Here is a 14,989-nt window from a genome sequence, read left to right as displayed (position 1 = left end):
TTTGTTTGTTTTAAGGCATACTATAAATGGGCCAACTAGACATCCAAGGTTTACCTTTCCTTCTGTTTGTACAATAATTTAAAAAAGTCTTTTCCATATAATGATCTTCATTCTTTCTTTTTTTCAAGACAGGGTTTCTCTGTGTAACAGCCCTAGCTATCCTGGAACTAGCTCTTGTAGACCTGTCTTTGCCTCTGAATGCTAGGATTAAAGGCATGCACCACCACTGCCCTGCTGATTTTCATTCTTCAAATTGAAATAGCATTTTCTGTTATGTTATAAACATAATAATGATATTTGTTGTATTCTATTCTTCGTACGTTGTTTTTATATTCTTTAGTTCATTTTCCCCTTGGAATAACTGTGAAAGTTAGTTAAAAAAAAAATACTGTTTTTGTTTTCCCTAGAGAACACAACCCCAGGAAAATTGTGTATTTTAGGTTAGGAATCAAATAGCATGGAGCCAGCATCAGAACCCAGAGCTTCTGTCCTCAGCTGTCACCTCATGATCTGTCACTGGCCACCTTAGATGTGTGGAATCTGATGTATTTAAATCTCTGTTTTTAAAAGGTTGAAAAATGAAACAGAAAACAAAAGCAAAGCCTACTTACTATTCTTTCATTGCCTAGAATTTTATAATTAGTCATTACAAAAATAAGGCTTTCATTTGTGACATTTTGCCTCTTCCTCCTGAGAATATAATGACAGTTTTAGTATTTATAGGCCAAAAAGCTGTAGAAAAAGGCATCTGAGTAAAAACTGGTATAAAATACACATGCATAAATACATACATACATTATTCTCACTGTGAGTCACAGATTTGTATCTATAGTTGAAGTATAAAAGAAGCTTATTAGTTGATACAACTTTAGGAAAGCCACAGTTTTATATGGACTTATTTTTATTTTTAATATAAGAGAGTTTATTGTTATTATTCTTTCAATATGGCTCATATTTGTATAATATATGCATTTAATATTTATGCTTTTTAAATTTACTCATTTCATAATTCATATATGATTCCTTTCTGTAATGAGGAAAAATAGCCTTAATTTAAATGAAATTCACCTAGAAACTAGAATCAGTGAGTTTACCTTCCAACAGAACATGCTGGAATCCCACGTAGTCACCTCCATTTAGACTGGCTGCTTCAGGGAGCTTTGCTTCGTATCTTTGTACGAAATCTGGCACAAAGTAAACTCACTGTCATTTAGAGATGACAGAATATCCGTCATCACCAATAAGATGTTCACTTTGAGTTGATTTTCCTTATAGCGGGGACGAGTCTCCAGCCTTTCTACAGTTATTTCTGTTCAGTTGTGATCATTTATGAATACAAGGGGAAGCGCAGACATTCCTATACTGATGAAAGGTCTTTTCTAATGAAGACCGCCTGGCTCTAATGAAGATCAGGGTCAAGCCTTACTGAAAATGACCTCTTTCCCACCACTGAAATGAGTTGGGCCAACTTCTTTCAACAAGGAAATTGTTCTATTTCACGTTTTATACTCTAACGCCTGTGCTTTCATGTAGTCTCCTGACATAACAGCTTTTAAGAGTACTAACTCTAATCTTTGTCACTAATTCTGGCTTCATTTCTGCCCTTTCTCTTGGACAGCTCAATGGTAATTCGAGACTTAACCTTACGCAGTGCTGCTAGCTTTGGCTCCTTTCACCTGATCCGGCTACTCTATGATGAGTACATGTTCTACTTGGTAGAGCATCGTGTGGCTCAAGCAACAGGAGAGACACCAATAGCAGTGATGGGCGAGGTAAGAGAGGCTTCAAGGACTATGTGTTACCGTTTGATTTTTAATTACATTTCAAATTATGAATGTAAATGATTGACTAAAGCAGCATCAGCCCCACAATGGACTGACTATGTGTTTTTAATCACAGAATTCTAAAGTTGAAGATTCTCTCAGCAGAATGCTTTGCTGCATTATATGTACCCATATTAAAATAAATGAATAAATAAAACTTTGAAGAACATAAGACTTTAAAAAGTTTTAAAAGAAAAGCTGCTGAGTAGGAGACAAAAAAGACCAATACCAATGATAAAGCTAAGGACCAAGAAAAACAAAACAAAGAGTTAAATGTTTATTTTGTGGGCTCTCCCCTAGTCTTCAAGAAGGAAATGAATGGTTTTGCTTCAGAAGGGCTCTGATGATGACAATGCTGACACTTTTTACTGTGCTGCAAGCATGGCTTTACACCCTTTGTGTATATAATAAAACACTTCACAATTTATTACAAACTGTTGAGATTAAGTTCCCCCTTTTCCTACTTTATCAGTGTACATCTGAGGCTAATGCAGAGGACATGGGTACAGGGATATTCAATGGTAACTAGTAAACCATGGAGACATTTTTCTAAAAAATAGTTTGATTTTCAAGTCCATGCTTCTGTCACTAACAATATGGGGTAAATTTTATTTCTAGAATGTCTAGGTAATAATAAAAATGACTTATCCATACCTAGTGTCAGAAAGTGGTAATTCTTACAATAATACAAATGAGAATTAGTTAATATAATGAACAATAGGTACAAATGCTGAAATAATTCAGCTCAGGCTCACTTTATTATATTGAATTGGGGTACTTTATACATTAGTAAAATACACCAGGTCAGACATAAAATCACAAAATACCCAAAGCTGTACAGATATTTATTTTTGATCTATGTATGTATGGTTAAGTTTTGAGGGTTTTTTGTTTGTTTGTTTTTTCAAGATAAGAAAATAAGGGGAAATCACCTAGCGGGTAATGTTTGTTGTGCACGACTGAGGACCTGAGCTTAGATCCCTAGCACGCATGTGAAAACCAGGCACGGTTGTGCATCTGTCATCACAGAGCTGGGACACAGGAAAACAGAGTCTTTGGAGGCTCACTAGCAAGCCAGTCTAGCTGACCTGTGAGCTCTAGGTCAGTGAGAAACCTTCCTTGGAAAAATTAAGGTAGACAGCTCTTGAGCTGGCCTACATAAACTCACATGAACACACAGAGGAGGTGGGGGAAGTTGTTGTAGATAAATGCTGCTAAATTACTGTCTAATAAACATAAAATAAAAAGAAATCAAATCATTAAAAATACTTTAAGCACCTTTGTAAATTCCACTGTAAACCACAAGAATTCTAATATTAGTAAAATGTACATCAAACAGTCCTTAAATATTTTGTATGTGTGTGAGTGCTTTGCTTGTAAGGATGTCTCTGTACCACATGTGTGCCTGGTGCCCAAGAAAGCCAAAAGAGAGGGTCAGGTCCCCTGAGACTGGAGTTATAGATAGCTGTCAGCTGTCGTGTGGGGGCTGGAATGGAACCCAGGTCCTCTGGAAGAGAGCAGCCTGTGCCCTTAATGACCTAGCCATCTCTCCAGCCCTGAATGTCAGTTATTTCTAACATCATTTGTAATATTAATCTTTTCCATTTTTTAGAGAATCCTTTGCAGTTTTCTGATATATACATTGTTGTATGATTGTGTTTAAATGTGTTTAAAAGATATGTGTGAGATGGAGCAAGAACTGCTGTTGTTTTTAAATAATAGGCCAAACAATCTGGACTTTTTTTCAGTTTGGCCTTTAGCTATCTAGATAATCCTCTTACAAGATGCCCAGTTGGAGTGAAACATTTCTTGCCTTAGGGCTCTAGACTCTGAAATGGATCTGCTCACTAGTGTATTGAATACTTTGCCAGACATCTCTTGTGTTCTAGATCTTTACCAGAGTGAACGGGATAATACCAACAGATTCTTATTGTCACCATGTGGGTTATTCTGCATGGTCTTTGCTTCCCTTCATGTCTAAAGAACAAAGGCATGAGCTCATCACACTGCGAAGGCTTAGCTAGCTCCTCACACGAGTCTGCAGCCAATATTAGCTCTACAAAATTCAAGTGAGATACACTATCAACACTGCCACATAATCATTGTAATAGAAATACTTAACTACATGAATAGGCTGTAAATGAATAAGATAAATTATAGCATAATGCAAAGATACATTAATGAAATATAGGTATAACAATAAGACATAAATTAGCTGCTGTAAAACCAGAGCTCTAAATGCACATCCTAGTCTGTTTGCTCACTGTACCCTTGCCCAGTCTGTAAGAAAATCCTTTTTTCTTGATTATACACCATTCAGTCCACAAAGAAAACCAAGGCTAATTTTCTCTATTCAACCTCCCATAGCACTATACTTTAGAAGCCTTTTAGCTAACACGCACTTTTGGCCTTAATCCTACTATCTTATCGAAAATGATTTTCATCTGTGGAAAGAAGATGGATAGTCAAGAAGCCTCCCCACCACACACCACCACCTCATGGACTCCTCAGATGGTATCCTAAACTTACCCACTCTCTGCCCTTAATTACTCCATACAGACTGCTGCTAGACATGGCAGAGTATGCATACCTGTAACCCCAGAGCTTGTGAAGTAGAGGCAGGAAGAACAGAGGATCAAGCCAAGCCAGATCTGTATAACAAATTCAACGCTAGCCTCTGCTGCATAAGACACTCTCTTGAGCATCATCTTTGCATGCCTGTCTTGACCCATCTCCAGCCACTCACCAAGCCTTCCCAATCTCAAATCGCTCATAGTGTAGTCAGTATTGTCTTATGCAGACACAAAGCTAATTGTGATATCCCCTACCTAAAGCTCCTCAGTAGATCACTCTTCTGTTAGTTAAGAAAGAAAATTCTCCCCTTGTACAAGAGGCATCTAAACCCTGGGGCCTGGCTCTCTGTCAGCCTCAGCCTCTCACTTCCCTTGCCCCTCTTATAACCATGCTAGCCTTTTGTGCCTTTCCATCATTAGACCACTACATAAGTGGTTTTCTTCCAGGAGCCCTCACACCACCTTTCATTGCGCATTCTAATTCCCACTGCATGGTTTAAATAGCAGTTCCTTAGTGAGACCCAATCCTCACAGACTGTTATTCGAGCCTATTCTCTTTAGTCTGGACTTTCACTTTTCGTTCTAAAGCCTACACAATAGTGATTGCACAGTTCTCCATAGGATTTGTATAAGTGAAAAGCTGATGCCTGAAGATATCATGGAACTTTCAAGTCAAAGGAACTGAATTTGGGATGAGCCATGTTTCCCTGTGTTGAAAACTAGACTACTTCCTTTTGAAATTAGTTGACTCATTTACTTAACAACTCTATTATGATTTGACTATGACAGTAAACAAAAGGGATGTCTTCAGGCAGATTATATTGCATATTTCTTAAGTGTCTGTAACTGTATAGCTATACATTCTTGGTGCTATGAATAAAAAGTCTAGGAAATTAGGGGATGCTTGAAGCAAGGGGCAGTTACTCTTGCCTGGGAAGGCCATGAAAGCTTTTCCCATGGAAATAATATTGAGATGAGAAATAAAATATTCAAAGAAGTTAGAGAATTTGGAAACCTGGTGTCAATCCCCAGAGACCCACTAAAAAGTGACATCGAACAACTGAGATGGGGACTGTGATGGTCTGAAAGGAAATGGCCCCCACACTATTAGGAAGTGTGGCCTAGTTGGAGGAAGTGTGTCATTGGGGGTAAGCTTTGAGATTTCCTATGCTCAAACTATGTTCAATGTGGCACACAATTCACTTCCTGTTGCCTGTGAACCAAGATGTAGAACTCTCAACTCCTTCTCCAGCACCATGTCTGCCTACATGCTGCCATGCCCCACCATGAGGATAATGGACTAAACCTCTGAAACTCTAAGCTAGCCTCAATTAAATGTTCTTCTTTATAAAAATTGGCATAGTCATGATGCCTCTTTACAACAATAGAAGACCTAACTGAGACAGGAATCATGGCCAGTGAGAAATTTTCTTGGGAAATCTGAGGTTCAGGTAGCAGAAATATCAGGTAAACACTGTCACTTTCCACAGTGAAGAGGACTGGGGCTATGCAGGAGCCAAAGATTTCAAGTGACTCCATCCCCCTTAAAAGGCTGTGTTCATTGTGTCAGTTCTGAAGTCAGACCCAGAGCTGTTGAGTAATCTCCCAAAGCCACATGGCTAGGAAAGTGTGGGTTGTGCTACTGACTCCATGGCTGACGCTGCGCTCATTACTGCTCTGGGCTGCGTGGGGTGGAAGGCAGGCGCTTCAGAGTCACTAGGGCAACTGGAGCACATTTGCTTTATCTCTATTACTGCTTTCCTTGGGGCAGCAGGGAGGATTCAGAAAGCTAACTTGGTCTGAGAAAAAGGAAAGCCTTTTAAAACAACAAGAAAAAAAAACAAATCAGTGTATCTTTTCACTCATAGTAGCTCTGTAAATAAATCTTAAAACTAATGTTGCATTATTTGAGCAGGTAAGAGATCAACATGTTTTTCAACAAACACAGTAAATAGACAGAACCTATTTTTGAGCACATTAATATTCACCCTCAATGTGGTACTGTCGGTTGCTTCAGTAAGGACCACCACAAATTAGTCCGCCAGACAGAAGCTGCCACGCAGCCCCCTTAAGTCTCTTCCAGAATGGCGGTCTGCTACTAGATTGCGCCCTACTATGTCATTTGTAACATTAGCAATTGTAGACTTCCTTTTTTTTCCTTTTTGTTTTGTTGTTTAGTTGATTAATTTTTATTTTTGTTCTTTCCTACATGATAGAAAGCAGAATTTATTTTCAGTCAGAATTCATGAAATTTTCATGTTTATGTAAGTATTTTAAGTGTGCCCATTGGTTTTCTGACAGTGATGAGATTTTAGGAGTGGACATAAGACAGATGCGTTACACCTGTCGCACACCTGTGAAACCTGATAAATTAAAATTTCAAAACCATAAAGTATTCCATGCAACTCTGACAAGGCAAATTGAGCAGAAAAATAGCCCTTTTTGAAAAAAGTTTTTGGCTGTTTAGAATCTGTCTGGTAGTCTGTGGTGTGTGTGTGTGTGTGTGTGTGTGTGTATTACATCTTAAATACACACTTTATTAACATATTCACCGAATTTAAACAATTTGGGTTGCTTTGTAAAATGATTCTTCATGACAAGCATTTTATATTATGTATTTGAAATTAAGATATTTGACTTCTTTCTAATCATAACCATACCCAGATATTATTAGCTCTAAACCACCTCTATAGCCAACATTTTAAAAGTAAAATTAGAAAATATGACCTAGGCATGGTGTCACATACTTGTAATGTGGCATTTCAAACCTGAGGCAATGAATTGTGAGTTTGAGGTCAACCTAGGTTATGGTAATGAAACCCTAACTCAAAAATCTAAAAATAGGAACAAAGTGACTCTTTAATTGTCCAGTTTGAACATAAAATATGGAAAACAACCTATCTAATAATAACACCATCTGGAGAAGACTATTTCCTGGACTCATCAAAGTTGATCTATTCAGAATGAAGGGGAGGGAAGAAACTAAAAAGCAAAAGATTGGTAGGAACTCAGCTGGCAGACGTTGTAATCATGAAGTGAAAGGGTCCCCTTTGGAGGAAGGACAGCCGTGCACATAGGCATGGAAGCTAAAATCAACCAAAGACAACCGTGTCAGTGCACAGGATTCTAGGGCAGTTACGGGTACTCTGAACATATGCCGCTGGACCGGTAGACTTTCTTTAAAGCCTATTTTTAAAAGGAATTGTATCACAAGTTGAAGTTTTTGCAGGGAAAAACACCTGTGTATAGCAGTAACTGAGAAATTATGGAATCTTGTCAAAGCTATGTTGTTATTTGTAACAAAGCTTGCTTATCACTCAGTGACATTTTAATTGAAGTCAGATCCTGTCACTTTGCTGGGTGTTGTAGATTCTCATTTACTAGTACTCCAAACCTTGCAAGAGATGTATTAGTGTCACTTTTCACCAGGAAGCCCAACAGGAGTGGAAAGTCACAAGGTAGAAATGGCAAGTGTTAAGGTTAAATCACAGAGTGCTCCAGCCACACTCCAGTAACCAAGGCTCATAACACCCGCTTAAATTTGCTATGATATAAACTGCTTTAATGGTTTTCTAAGTAGGAATTACAATATTAACCTTGTATCCATAGCATACAGCACCCAAACATAAATGTGTGCACATGCTCTTTCTCATGTAAGCCAGATGCCTACTATATAAGATTTTATCATTTTGTTCCAAGGCTTCTTTCTTGAGTTTTCATGGATGTCTCTTGGTCATCCTGCTTCCCTGTCCTTTCTTTTTTCTTAGATATTTAGAATATGCAAGCTAAATGCAGCATTAATTGAAGCAGTCTTGCAATTGGAAGGTCAAATGTATTAGAAAACAACAAATTATACCTTTTGCCTCCTTTGTACCCCCCCCCACAAATACACCAGACCTAAATAAAATTTTTTATTTTGAGATTTTGTAGTTTGGTTTCAGCCCTAAGTCTGCTTTCCTGTATTAGCATAAGTTCAGACAACCTGAAAGGACATCATGAATGTGATACCCTGGAGAAGCCGTGGAAGAAGCTGTTTTTAGGGACCGCCATCTGCCAGATTCCTAGGATTGACTCTTTGAAAGCTCTTCCATTGTCTCCCGCCTTTCTCCAGGCTTGCATTTTGCTCCTCTTCTCTTTGCATATGGTAGTATTGTCTATTTATTCCATCCAGGAGAAGGGCTTAATTTTGTTTACAGCACGAGTCCAGGTGTAGTCACCACCTCCCCTCAGGATCTCCCCCATCAGCCTGCTTGCTATGTTCAGTCTCCTCTGCTGGCTACTAGCTACAACCTCTCCATCCCCTTCTCTATGCGCATAGAGAGAATCCCACAGAAAGTGTTGAAAAATAATCACTGAGCGAAATGCAAAAGAATAAAGAAAGGACTTCCTGTTGGCTCTCATGGCTCATAGATGAGATTCCTTACTCAGGAAAGTAAAGTGCCCAGACCAATTGTACCTTCTAAAATATTTTTAGAGCCCCTCTCCACGGTGTTTTTGTTTACATGCTTATACCTGAAAATCTGGAATGGGGAAGGGAATAAAAATAGAAATTCAAGATTACTTAAAACACCTCAACATCTGAACTAGTTATTGTAGACCCCAGAGACGTCTCAGCGTGCCTGTCCCTAGGTTGTTTAGAGAACTTTTGATCTGTGACTGCTTGGAGAAAGATGAAGCTGTGCCAGGTTCCTGGACATAGATTAGGCATGACAGTGCCACCTACTGGCTTCTTTGATCCTGGGCCTACCCCAATTGACCCTGGGAAGCTGATTTTGTTGTACTGTGGTTCTCTGTTGTAGAGAAGGTGGTGGTTGCTGGTCCTGCTAATAAGGTAAACTGCCCTTGTTCAATGTGGGAAAGGTCTTTGTGTTGTTTATTTCTCCAGTTTTGTAACAGGAACTTGCTTTGTGGCCTCCAGTTCATGGCAATCCTCCTGCCATGATTACAGATGTATACCAGATTTAGAGTGGGAAAGTTCTTTCCTTCGGGAAACTACTCTTTTCTCCTTTTCTTCATGCCATTGTTTTAATAAAATACAGTGCTAAAAATGTCAGGAAAGATGTTCTCAACAAGAATATGGGCCAAAAATGAAGCTAGTGAAAGCTCTACAAACCTAACTCACATTTGTCTTGAAGAGACCATGTTCCCATTCCTGCTCGATCTCATTGTCTCTCTGCGTCATTATTGCTGGTGTCATGGTTTGAATGAAAATGGCCCCCACAGGCTCATAGGGAGAGGCCTTATTTGAAAGGATTAGGATGTGTGGCTTCTTTGGAGAGAGTGTGCCATTTAAGTGGGTTTTGAGGTTTCGAATGCTCAAACCAAGATCAGTGGCTCTGTGTCTGCCTGTGGAGCCAGATGTGGAACTCTCAGTGCCTCTCCAGCACCTTGTCTGTCTGCCCTCACCATGCTTTCTACCCTGATGATGATGGACTAAGGCTCTGACCTATAACCATCCCCAGTTAAAGTTTTCCCTTATAAGAGTTGTAGGCATGGTGTCTCTTTACAAGCACCAAATCCCTGACTAAGACAGCTATTAACCATCTCCAGTCCTTCTTTCTCTCCTGTAAAAAGTTAAGGTTGTTAAGGTTGCTATTGGATATTGTACTTGGTTTCAGTGGGAGCCAGTCAGGTCAGGAGCAGGGTTCTTTCTCTTTTATAGATAGTTTTTCTTTATTTTATTTTTATAAAGTGTCTTACAGGACCAGGGGTTTCACATGCCTAAATATTTGAGAGTTTGTGAGCCAACTAGAAAGTCAGCTCCATCCATCTACTTTTAACAGATATATCTTGATCACTTAGGACATGTGGCTTACATTTAACTTTCTGCCTCTTCCAACATCCATGCCAGAAAATAGAGACCCAGATGCAGCTGACCTTTACCCTTACACACTTCTCTTCTAGTCCCCTCACTTGTGAACACCTCAGGCTGGTGGTCAGGATTTTCCTGCACCGTGCAAATGAATTGGCTGCCCACCCCCCACACACATACACAAGCTTACACTTGCCTTGAAGAGATTTCATAGGCCCAGGAAGGAACTCAGGGCCATTGGGCAGGGAATTCTCAGATTCTAGAAAACAGCAGTATGGCAGAAAGGTAGAGTGTAGGAGGGAAAAGGAACCTCCACCTGATTTGGGGGTGGGAGGAACAACCTAGGGAAAGGCAAACCAGGACACTGGAGTGAGCTCAGGACAGACTGCTCCCTGCTCTGGCTTTGGCTTGATGATCATGGTGAACATTCCTATGTTTGAAACTACTTCTCTTCCAAAACAGCTACGCCTGTAACACTATATACTTCACTACCTGCCTGCTCTCTGGTGACTGTGTTTTAGTGATTTTGAAAGAGTGTGAAGGTAAGTATGCTGCTGTATCCCCAGGGAACAAAGAGCCTGAATAGAAAAAGTTGCATCTTAAATATGCGAATGTGTGGGGCCATATATGCACATTGCCAGGGCATCAGGCCAGCCCCAGAGAACAGCGCCATTAGCAGTGTCAGAGTGAGAGCTGTCTTTATACAGAGAAACCGGACTGAAATCTTGATCCTGTGTTCTAGTTTCAGTGAAAACTATTAGAAAATATACAGAAAAGTACACACATAGGAGAAAGCCACCAATGATCCCAGTACTTTCCCAGTAAACATCAGTATTCCCAGCAGAATAAAGTTGGAAGTTACTGTAAATTAGCAGCTCCTCCCGCTGGTTGTGAAACCTTGTACCAGTCAGTGCTAATTGCAGAATGGTCTTATGACCTTTGTTCTCATTTGGGAGATATTTATAAAAAGTAATGCTCAGAACATCTTAAAATTCAAATTTTAAACCATTTCTCTCCCTATCAAAAGCATCTGAAATAGTTGCCACTACCTAACTCTAGCCTTAGTTAACAAAGCACAAACCATCGACCATTGTTGAGCGTTACGTGGCTTGTAAAATCCAGACTATTCCAAAATTCAGCTGGCAGCAGAGTACTGAAAAGATTATGATTGACTCTGGAAGTTCTAAACCTGCATGCTAACAATCTCCCTACCTCGATGTGAGAAACTTTAAAGGGCCTTATTCCTTTGGTCGCCTCTCAGAGTGGAAGTAAATAAATTAACCAAAACTCATCTGAGCTGTTCTCCATTTCCTGTTGCATGATCTCCACCTTCCCTGCAAACACTCAGCATATGTGCGTCCTGTCCCTGTGCAGGACAGCCCTTCTCATGGCATTTGTTTACATAAAAATCTTAATAATTAAAAAAAAATCACTTCCAGCCCCCATCCTACATGGAATGTATAGTGTCAGCAACCTCAAGCCAAAGCCTAACAGACTGGGGATGCTACAGCCCTCTTCAGCCGAGAGGTCTTCCTTTTGAGATCATCTTCCAATGGCTATGGAAGTTTAGGGTTCTATTCACAGTGATGGGAAACTGGGTGTGAAAACAGTTTGGCTTTGTCTCTGTTCTAGACCATCGGGTAAATGTGCGTATTTAATCTTGATGCTAACCCTGTCTGACTCGTAGATAAGGAAGTCAGAAGTTCCAACAGTTTAATTGGCCCAGAATCACATCGATTGCAGTGTCAGAATTGTGATTTAAATCCAGTCAAGCTGGTCCGTTTCCTGTGTGTTCTTGCTCTGCTGTGCTCGTCACTTTAAATTGAATAGTTAAGTAGTTCTACTTACTCTTGCTTGAGTCTTAGTTTTGTCATCAGTAAAGTAAGTCTAAAGACAGTTTATTTATGGAACCATTCTGAGGGTTAAATTGGTAAGGTGAAGGTGGAGTCATACAATAAGGAGTAGGATACTACAGCCTTGTCTTCCAGTGAGTACCACCTCACATCATCGGCTGCAGCCACAAAGACCTTGTAAAGCTTGTTTGTGTTAGCACTGCCCTGTGATGCTGTGAGGTCTACACTGTCGGAGTCCGGCAGCCAGGTGCCCTGTTGCTGGCATTGTGAGGTAAATAGGGGAGATAGAGGCACAGACAGACACATGGTAGAAGTACTTGATCTCAGGTCCGTTCACATCCCTTTTGCATAAGTTTATAAACATTGAAATTCTATGCATTGCCCAAAAGTGTATTTGATTGTCTTTTATTAAGATTTAATTGATTGTGTACTTATAATTTCAAGCAATGATTTGTATAATTAGACTATCACTTTTTGGTCCAACAAAGGTGAACTCAGGCGCTAAAATAAACATAAAGAATAACAGAACATAATGCAGTCTTTAATAATGCTGTATTGTAACAGAAAAAAATAGCCTACAGTCTTTGAATACTGAATCAAATAATCCATAGAATTACAAAGAATCCGGCAGCATTCTTTGGTATGTAGCCAAAGTGATAATCAGAGGCAAATTAATTCAGTGATTTGAAAAACATGACCAACAAAATAGAATGGAGAAATAAGTCAATTAGAAAGAAAATGCCAGTGTTAGGGAAGAGCATCAATATAATTAGGTTTAGACTGTCATAGCCGGGCTTGAATCCAATGTTCACTAATAGGAATGATTGAAAAATTTCATACGTGATTGTAAAATGGCAGGAGTAAGGGAAGGAGTCCATACAGACTTTATATACAGACTGGGAAGTGCATGGTACAACATGCCTATGATCTCGGCACTTGGAATGTAGAGCAGGTGGCAGAAAGTTCAAGGCCAACTTTGGATAAATAGCTCAAGACTGGCCTGCACCCTAGGCCAGCATGCCCTCATCCTGGGTCTGTGTGTAGGTTCCCCTGCAGTAACTGACACTCGTGGAGGAAGAAGCTTCGGTAACTGAAGCTTTCCTCACTCCATGGCCTGTCAGCTGCTAAAGCTCAAGGTCAGTAGGAGTACTTACCAGGGGTCTGCTCACACGCCAGCAACTGGGCATCTGACTGCATCCTCTGTGCAGTGTAGACCTCATGGAACCATGGGATGGTGCTAACAAACCAGGCTGTCCTATCCCTTACTGTGGAGCTTCGGTGTTAGAGTTGCGTCTAGACCCTCCCTGGATGAGGAACTTAAAGGTGTTCTCATCTTCAGCCACATACATTTAACAATCTCAATTTTAGTTCCTCTTCATTCTCCGAGCTGCATGGACAGTTCTCACCTCTGTGATCTTCTTGGGTACATGAAGCCTCTGCGTCCTGCAAAAAGCTACCCCTCAACTGCTTGGTGGCTCCCGGAGGCCTACTGAAGAGATGCCCTTGCCATGCTGACCCACTGGCCCTCACACTGCAGAGCCATTATTTGTATCCCTGTGGATTTCCAGGCTGCCAGGGACTGCAGTGCTTAAATATACTCTTGAGCATCTGTGCCTCTCGGGGGGATTCAGTATTGGGACCTCTGGTTAGAATCTACTACAGAAGTGGTTTCTCAGACTAAGTTTTTCTCTTCAAAGCAACAGAACTAGTTGAGGCAGACTCTGCCTTCATCCATGCCATGCCTTTTCTCTAATCCATGCTTGTTTTGACTTTACAGAATTTCCTGTTCATCTGGTTGACATAATTTTAATTCGTTTGCGCACTGAATGCCATGCATTTTCTACAAGAGCACTTTTTAAATCCCTTAATTTTTATATTTATATTTCTTACAAAAATATGAGATTTCTATATCCCTGTCACTGCCCCACCTCCAAAATCTCTTTCTTTCTCATAACTTTAAAATGAAAATACCTGGCCTCAAATGTAACATCACATGTTTACTAAGTGGTGGTAGTCAAATCAACTCACTTTTTTTTTTTTGTAGTTATAGGATGGAATCCAGTTCCTCTGCCTTGACACATACTGAGTTTTGTTTGAGAGGCTAAAGTGAAAAAAACGGGTGCATGTGTCTGTAAACATTCATTTCCTCTTCACAATGGGGATCAGACACCACGCTAAGGTTTGGAATGAATTGGTGACAGGATAAAGTCCTCATGCTGTGGCACCAATGTTATAGTTCAAACACATACTGAACGAGCAGACAAGGTCAGCACTGCAGGTTCTGCAGAAGGCCCTGGGAAGGAAGCAGCTGGTCCAGTTATTGGGAGCAGTGGGGAATGAAATACTTTAGGTAGAGCTTCTGGGAAAGGCTTCTTCAAAAAAGTATCTTCAGAAAGTGACCCATGAGGCCACACTTATTTGGAAGAAAACATACTGGACCACTAATTAATGCACTCTGTATGTATGTACTGTCATATCAATGCATAGCAGCTCCTCTCTGCTCCAGTCCTTTCTACAGCAGAAAAACTCCACAAAAGAAGCTTCACCAATTTCTGCAACTAGAGGTCTACAAAACCCAGGCTTTCTCGTGAGTCCCCTTGTTCATTTCTGTTCACGTCTTGTATTGCTTCCTTCCCTTCTGACCTGGTGAGGGTCCGTGTCTCCTCGTTGCTCTCCCATGTTTCTCTTCTTTGTACCCTCTCACGCCTTTCTACCACTTCTTTGATCGGCTGCTGAAACCTTAAACCCGTACAGTTGATTTCCATTTGTCATTTTTGACCCCTGAGGTTTCTTGGGCTGCCTCATTTTCCTGCTTGCCTACCCAGCCTTCATACTGGAAGCAACTTATAGTTACTTCCATAAGAGGATTTTCTTTTTTTTTTTTTTATTAAGAAAGAAAAAAAAAATTTTCCGTCTCCTCCCAGCCTC

At 40.2% G+C, this 14,989-nt stretch overlaps 1 protein-coding gene across 3 annotated transcripts in view; it reads left to right on the top strand.

Moving 5' to 3' along the window:
• Rfx3 (regulatory factor X3) overlaps positions 1-14,989 on the top strand; it is a 256,520-nt gene that overhangs the window by 228,764 nt on the left and 12,767 nt on the right. For all 3 annotated transcript variants that reach the window (XM_026781166.1, XM_026781165.1, XM_026781167.1), the window contains one exon: positions 1,619-1,772. In XM_026781166.1, the coding sequence (XP_026636967.1) occupies positions 1,619-1,772 (154 nt within the window). The remainder of the gene's footprint in view (positions 1-1,618; positions 1,773-14,989) is intronic.

This window comes from Microtus ochrogaster, chromosome 8 (assembly GCF_000317375.1).
Source record: "Microtus ochrogaster isolate Prairie Vole_2 chromosome 8, MicOch1.0, whole genome shotgun sequence".
Lineage (NCBI taxonomy): Eukaryota > Metazoa > Chordata > Mammalia > Rodentia > Cricetidae > Microtus > Microtus ochrogaster.
The sequence above is the reverse complement of the archived record's forward strand: the minus strand, read 5'-3'. Positions and strand labels throughout refer to the sequence as shown.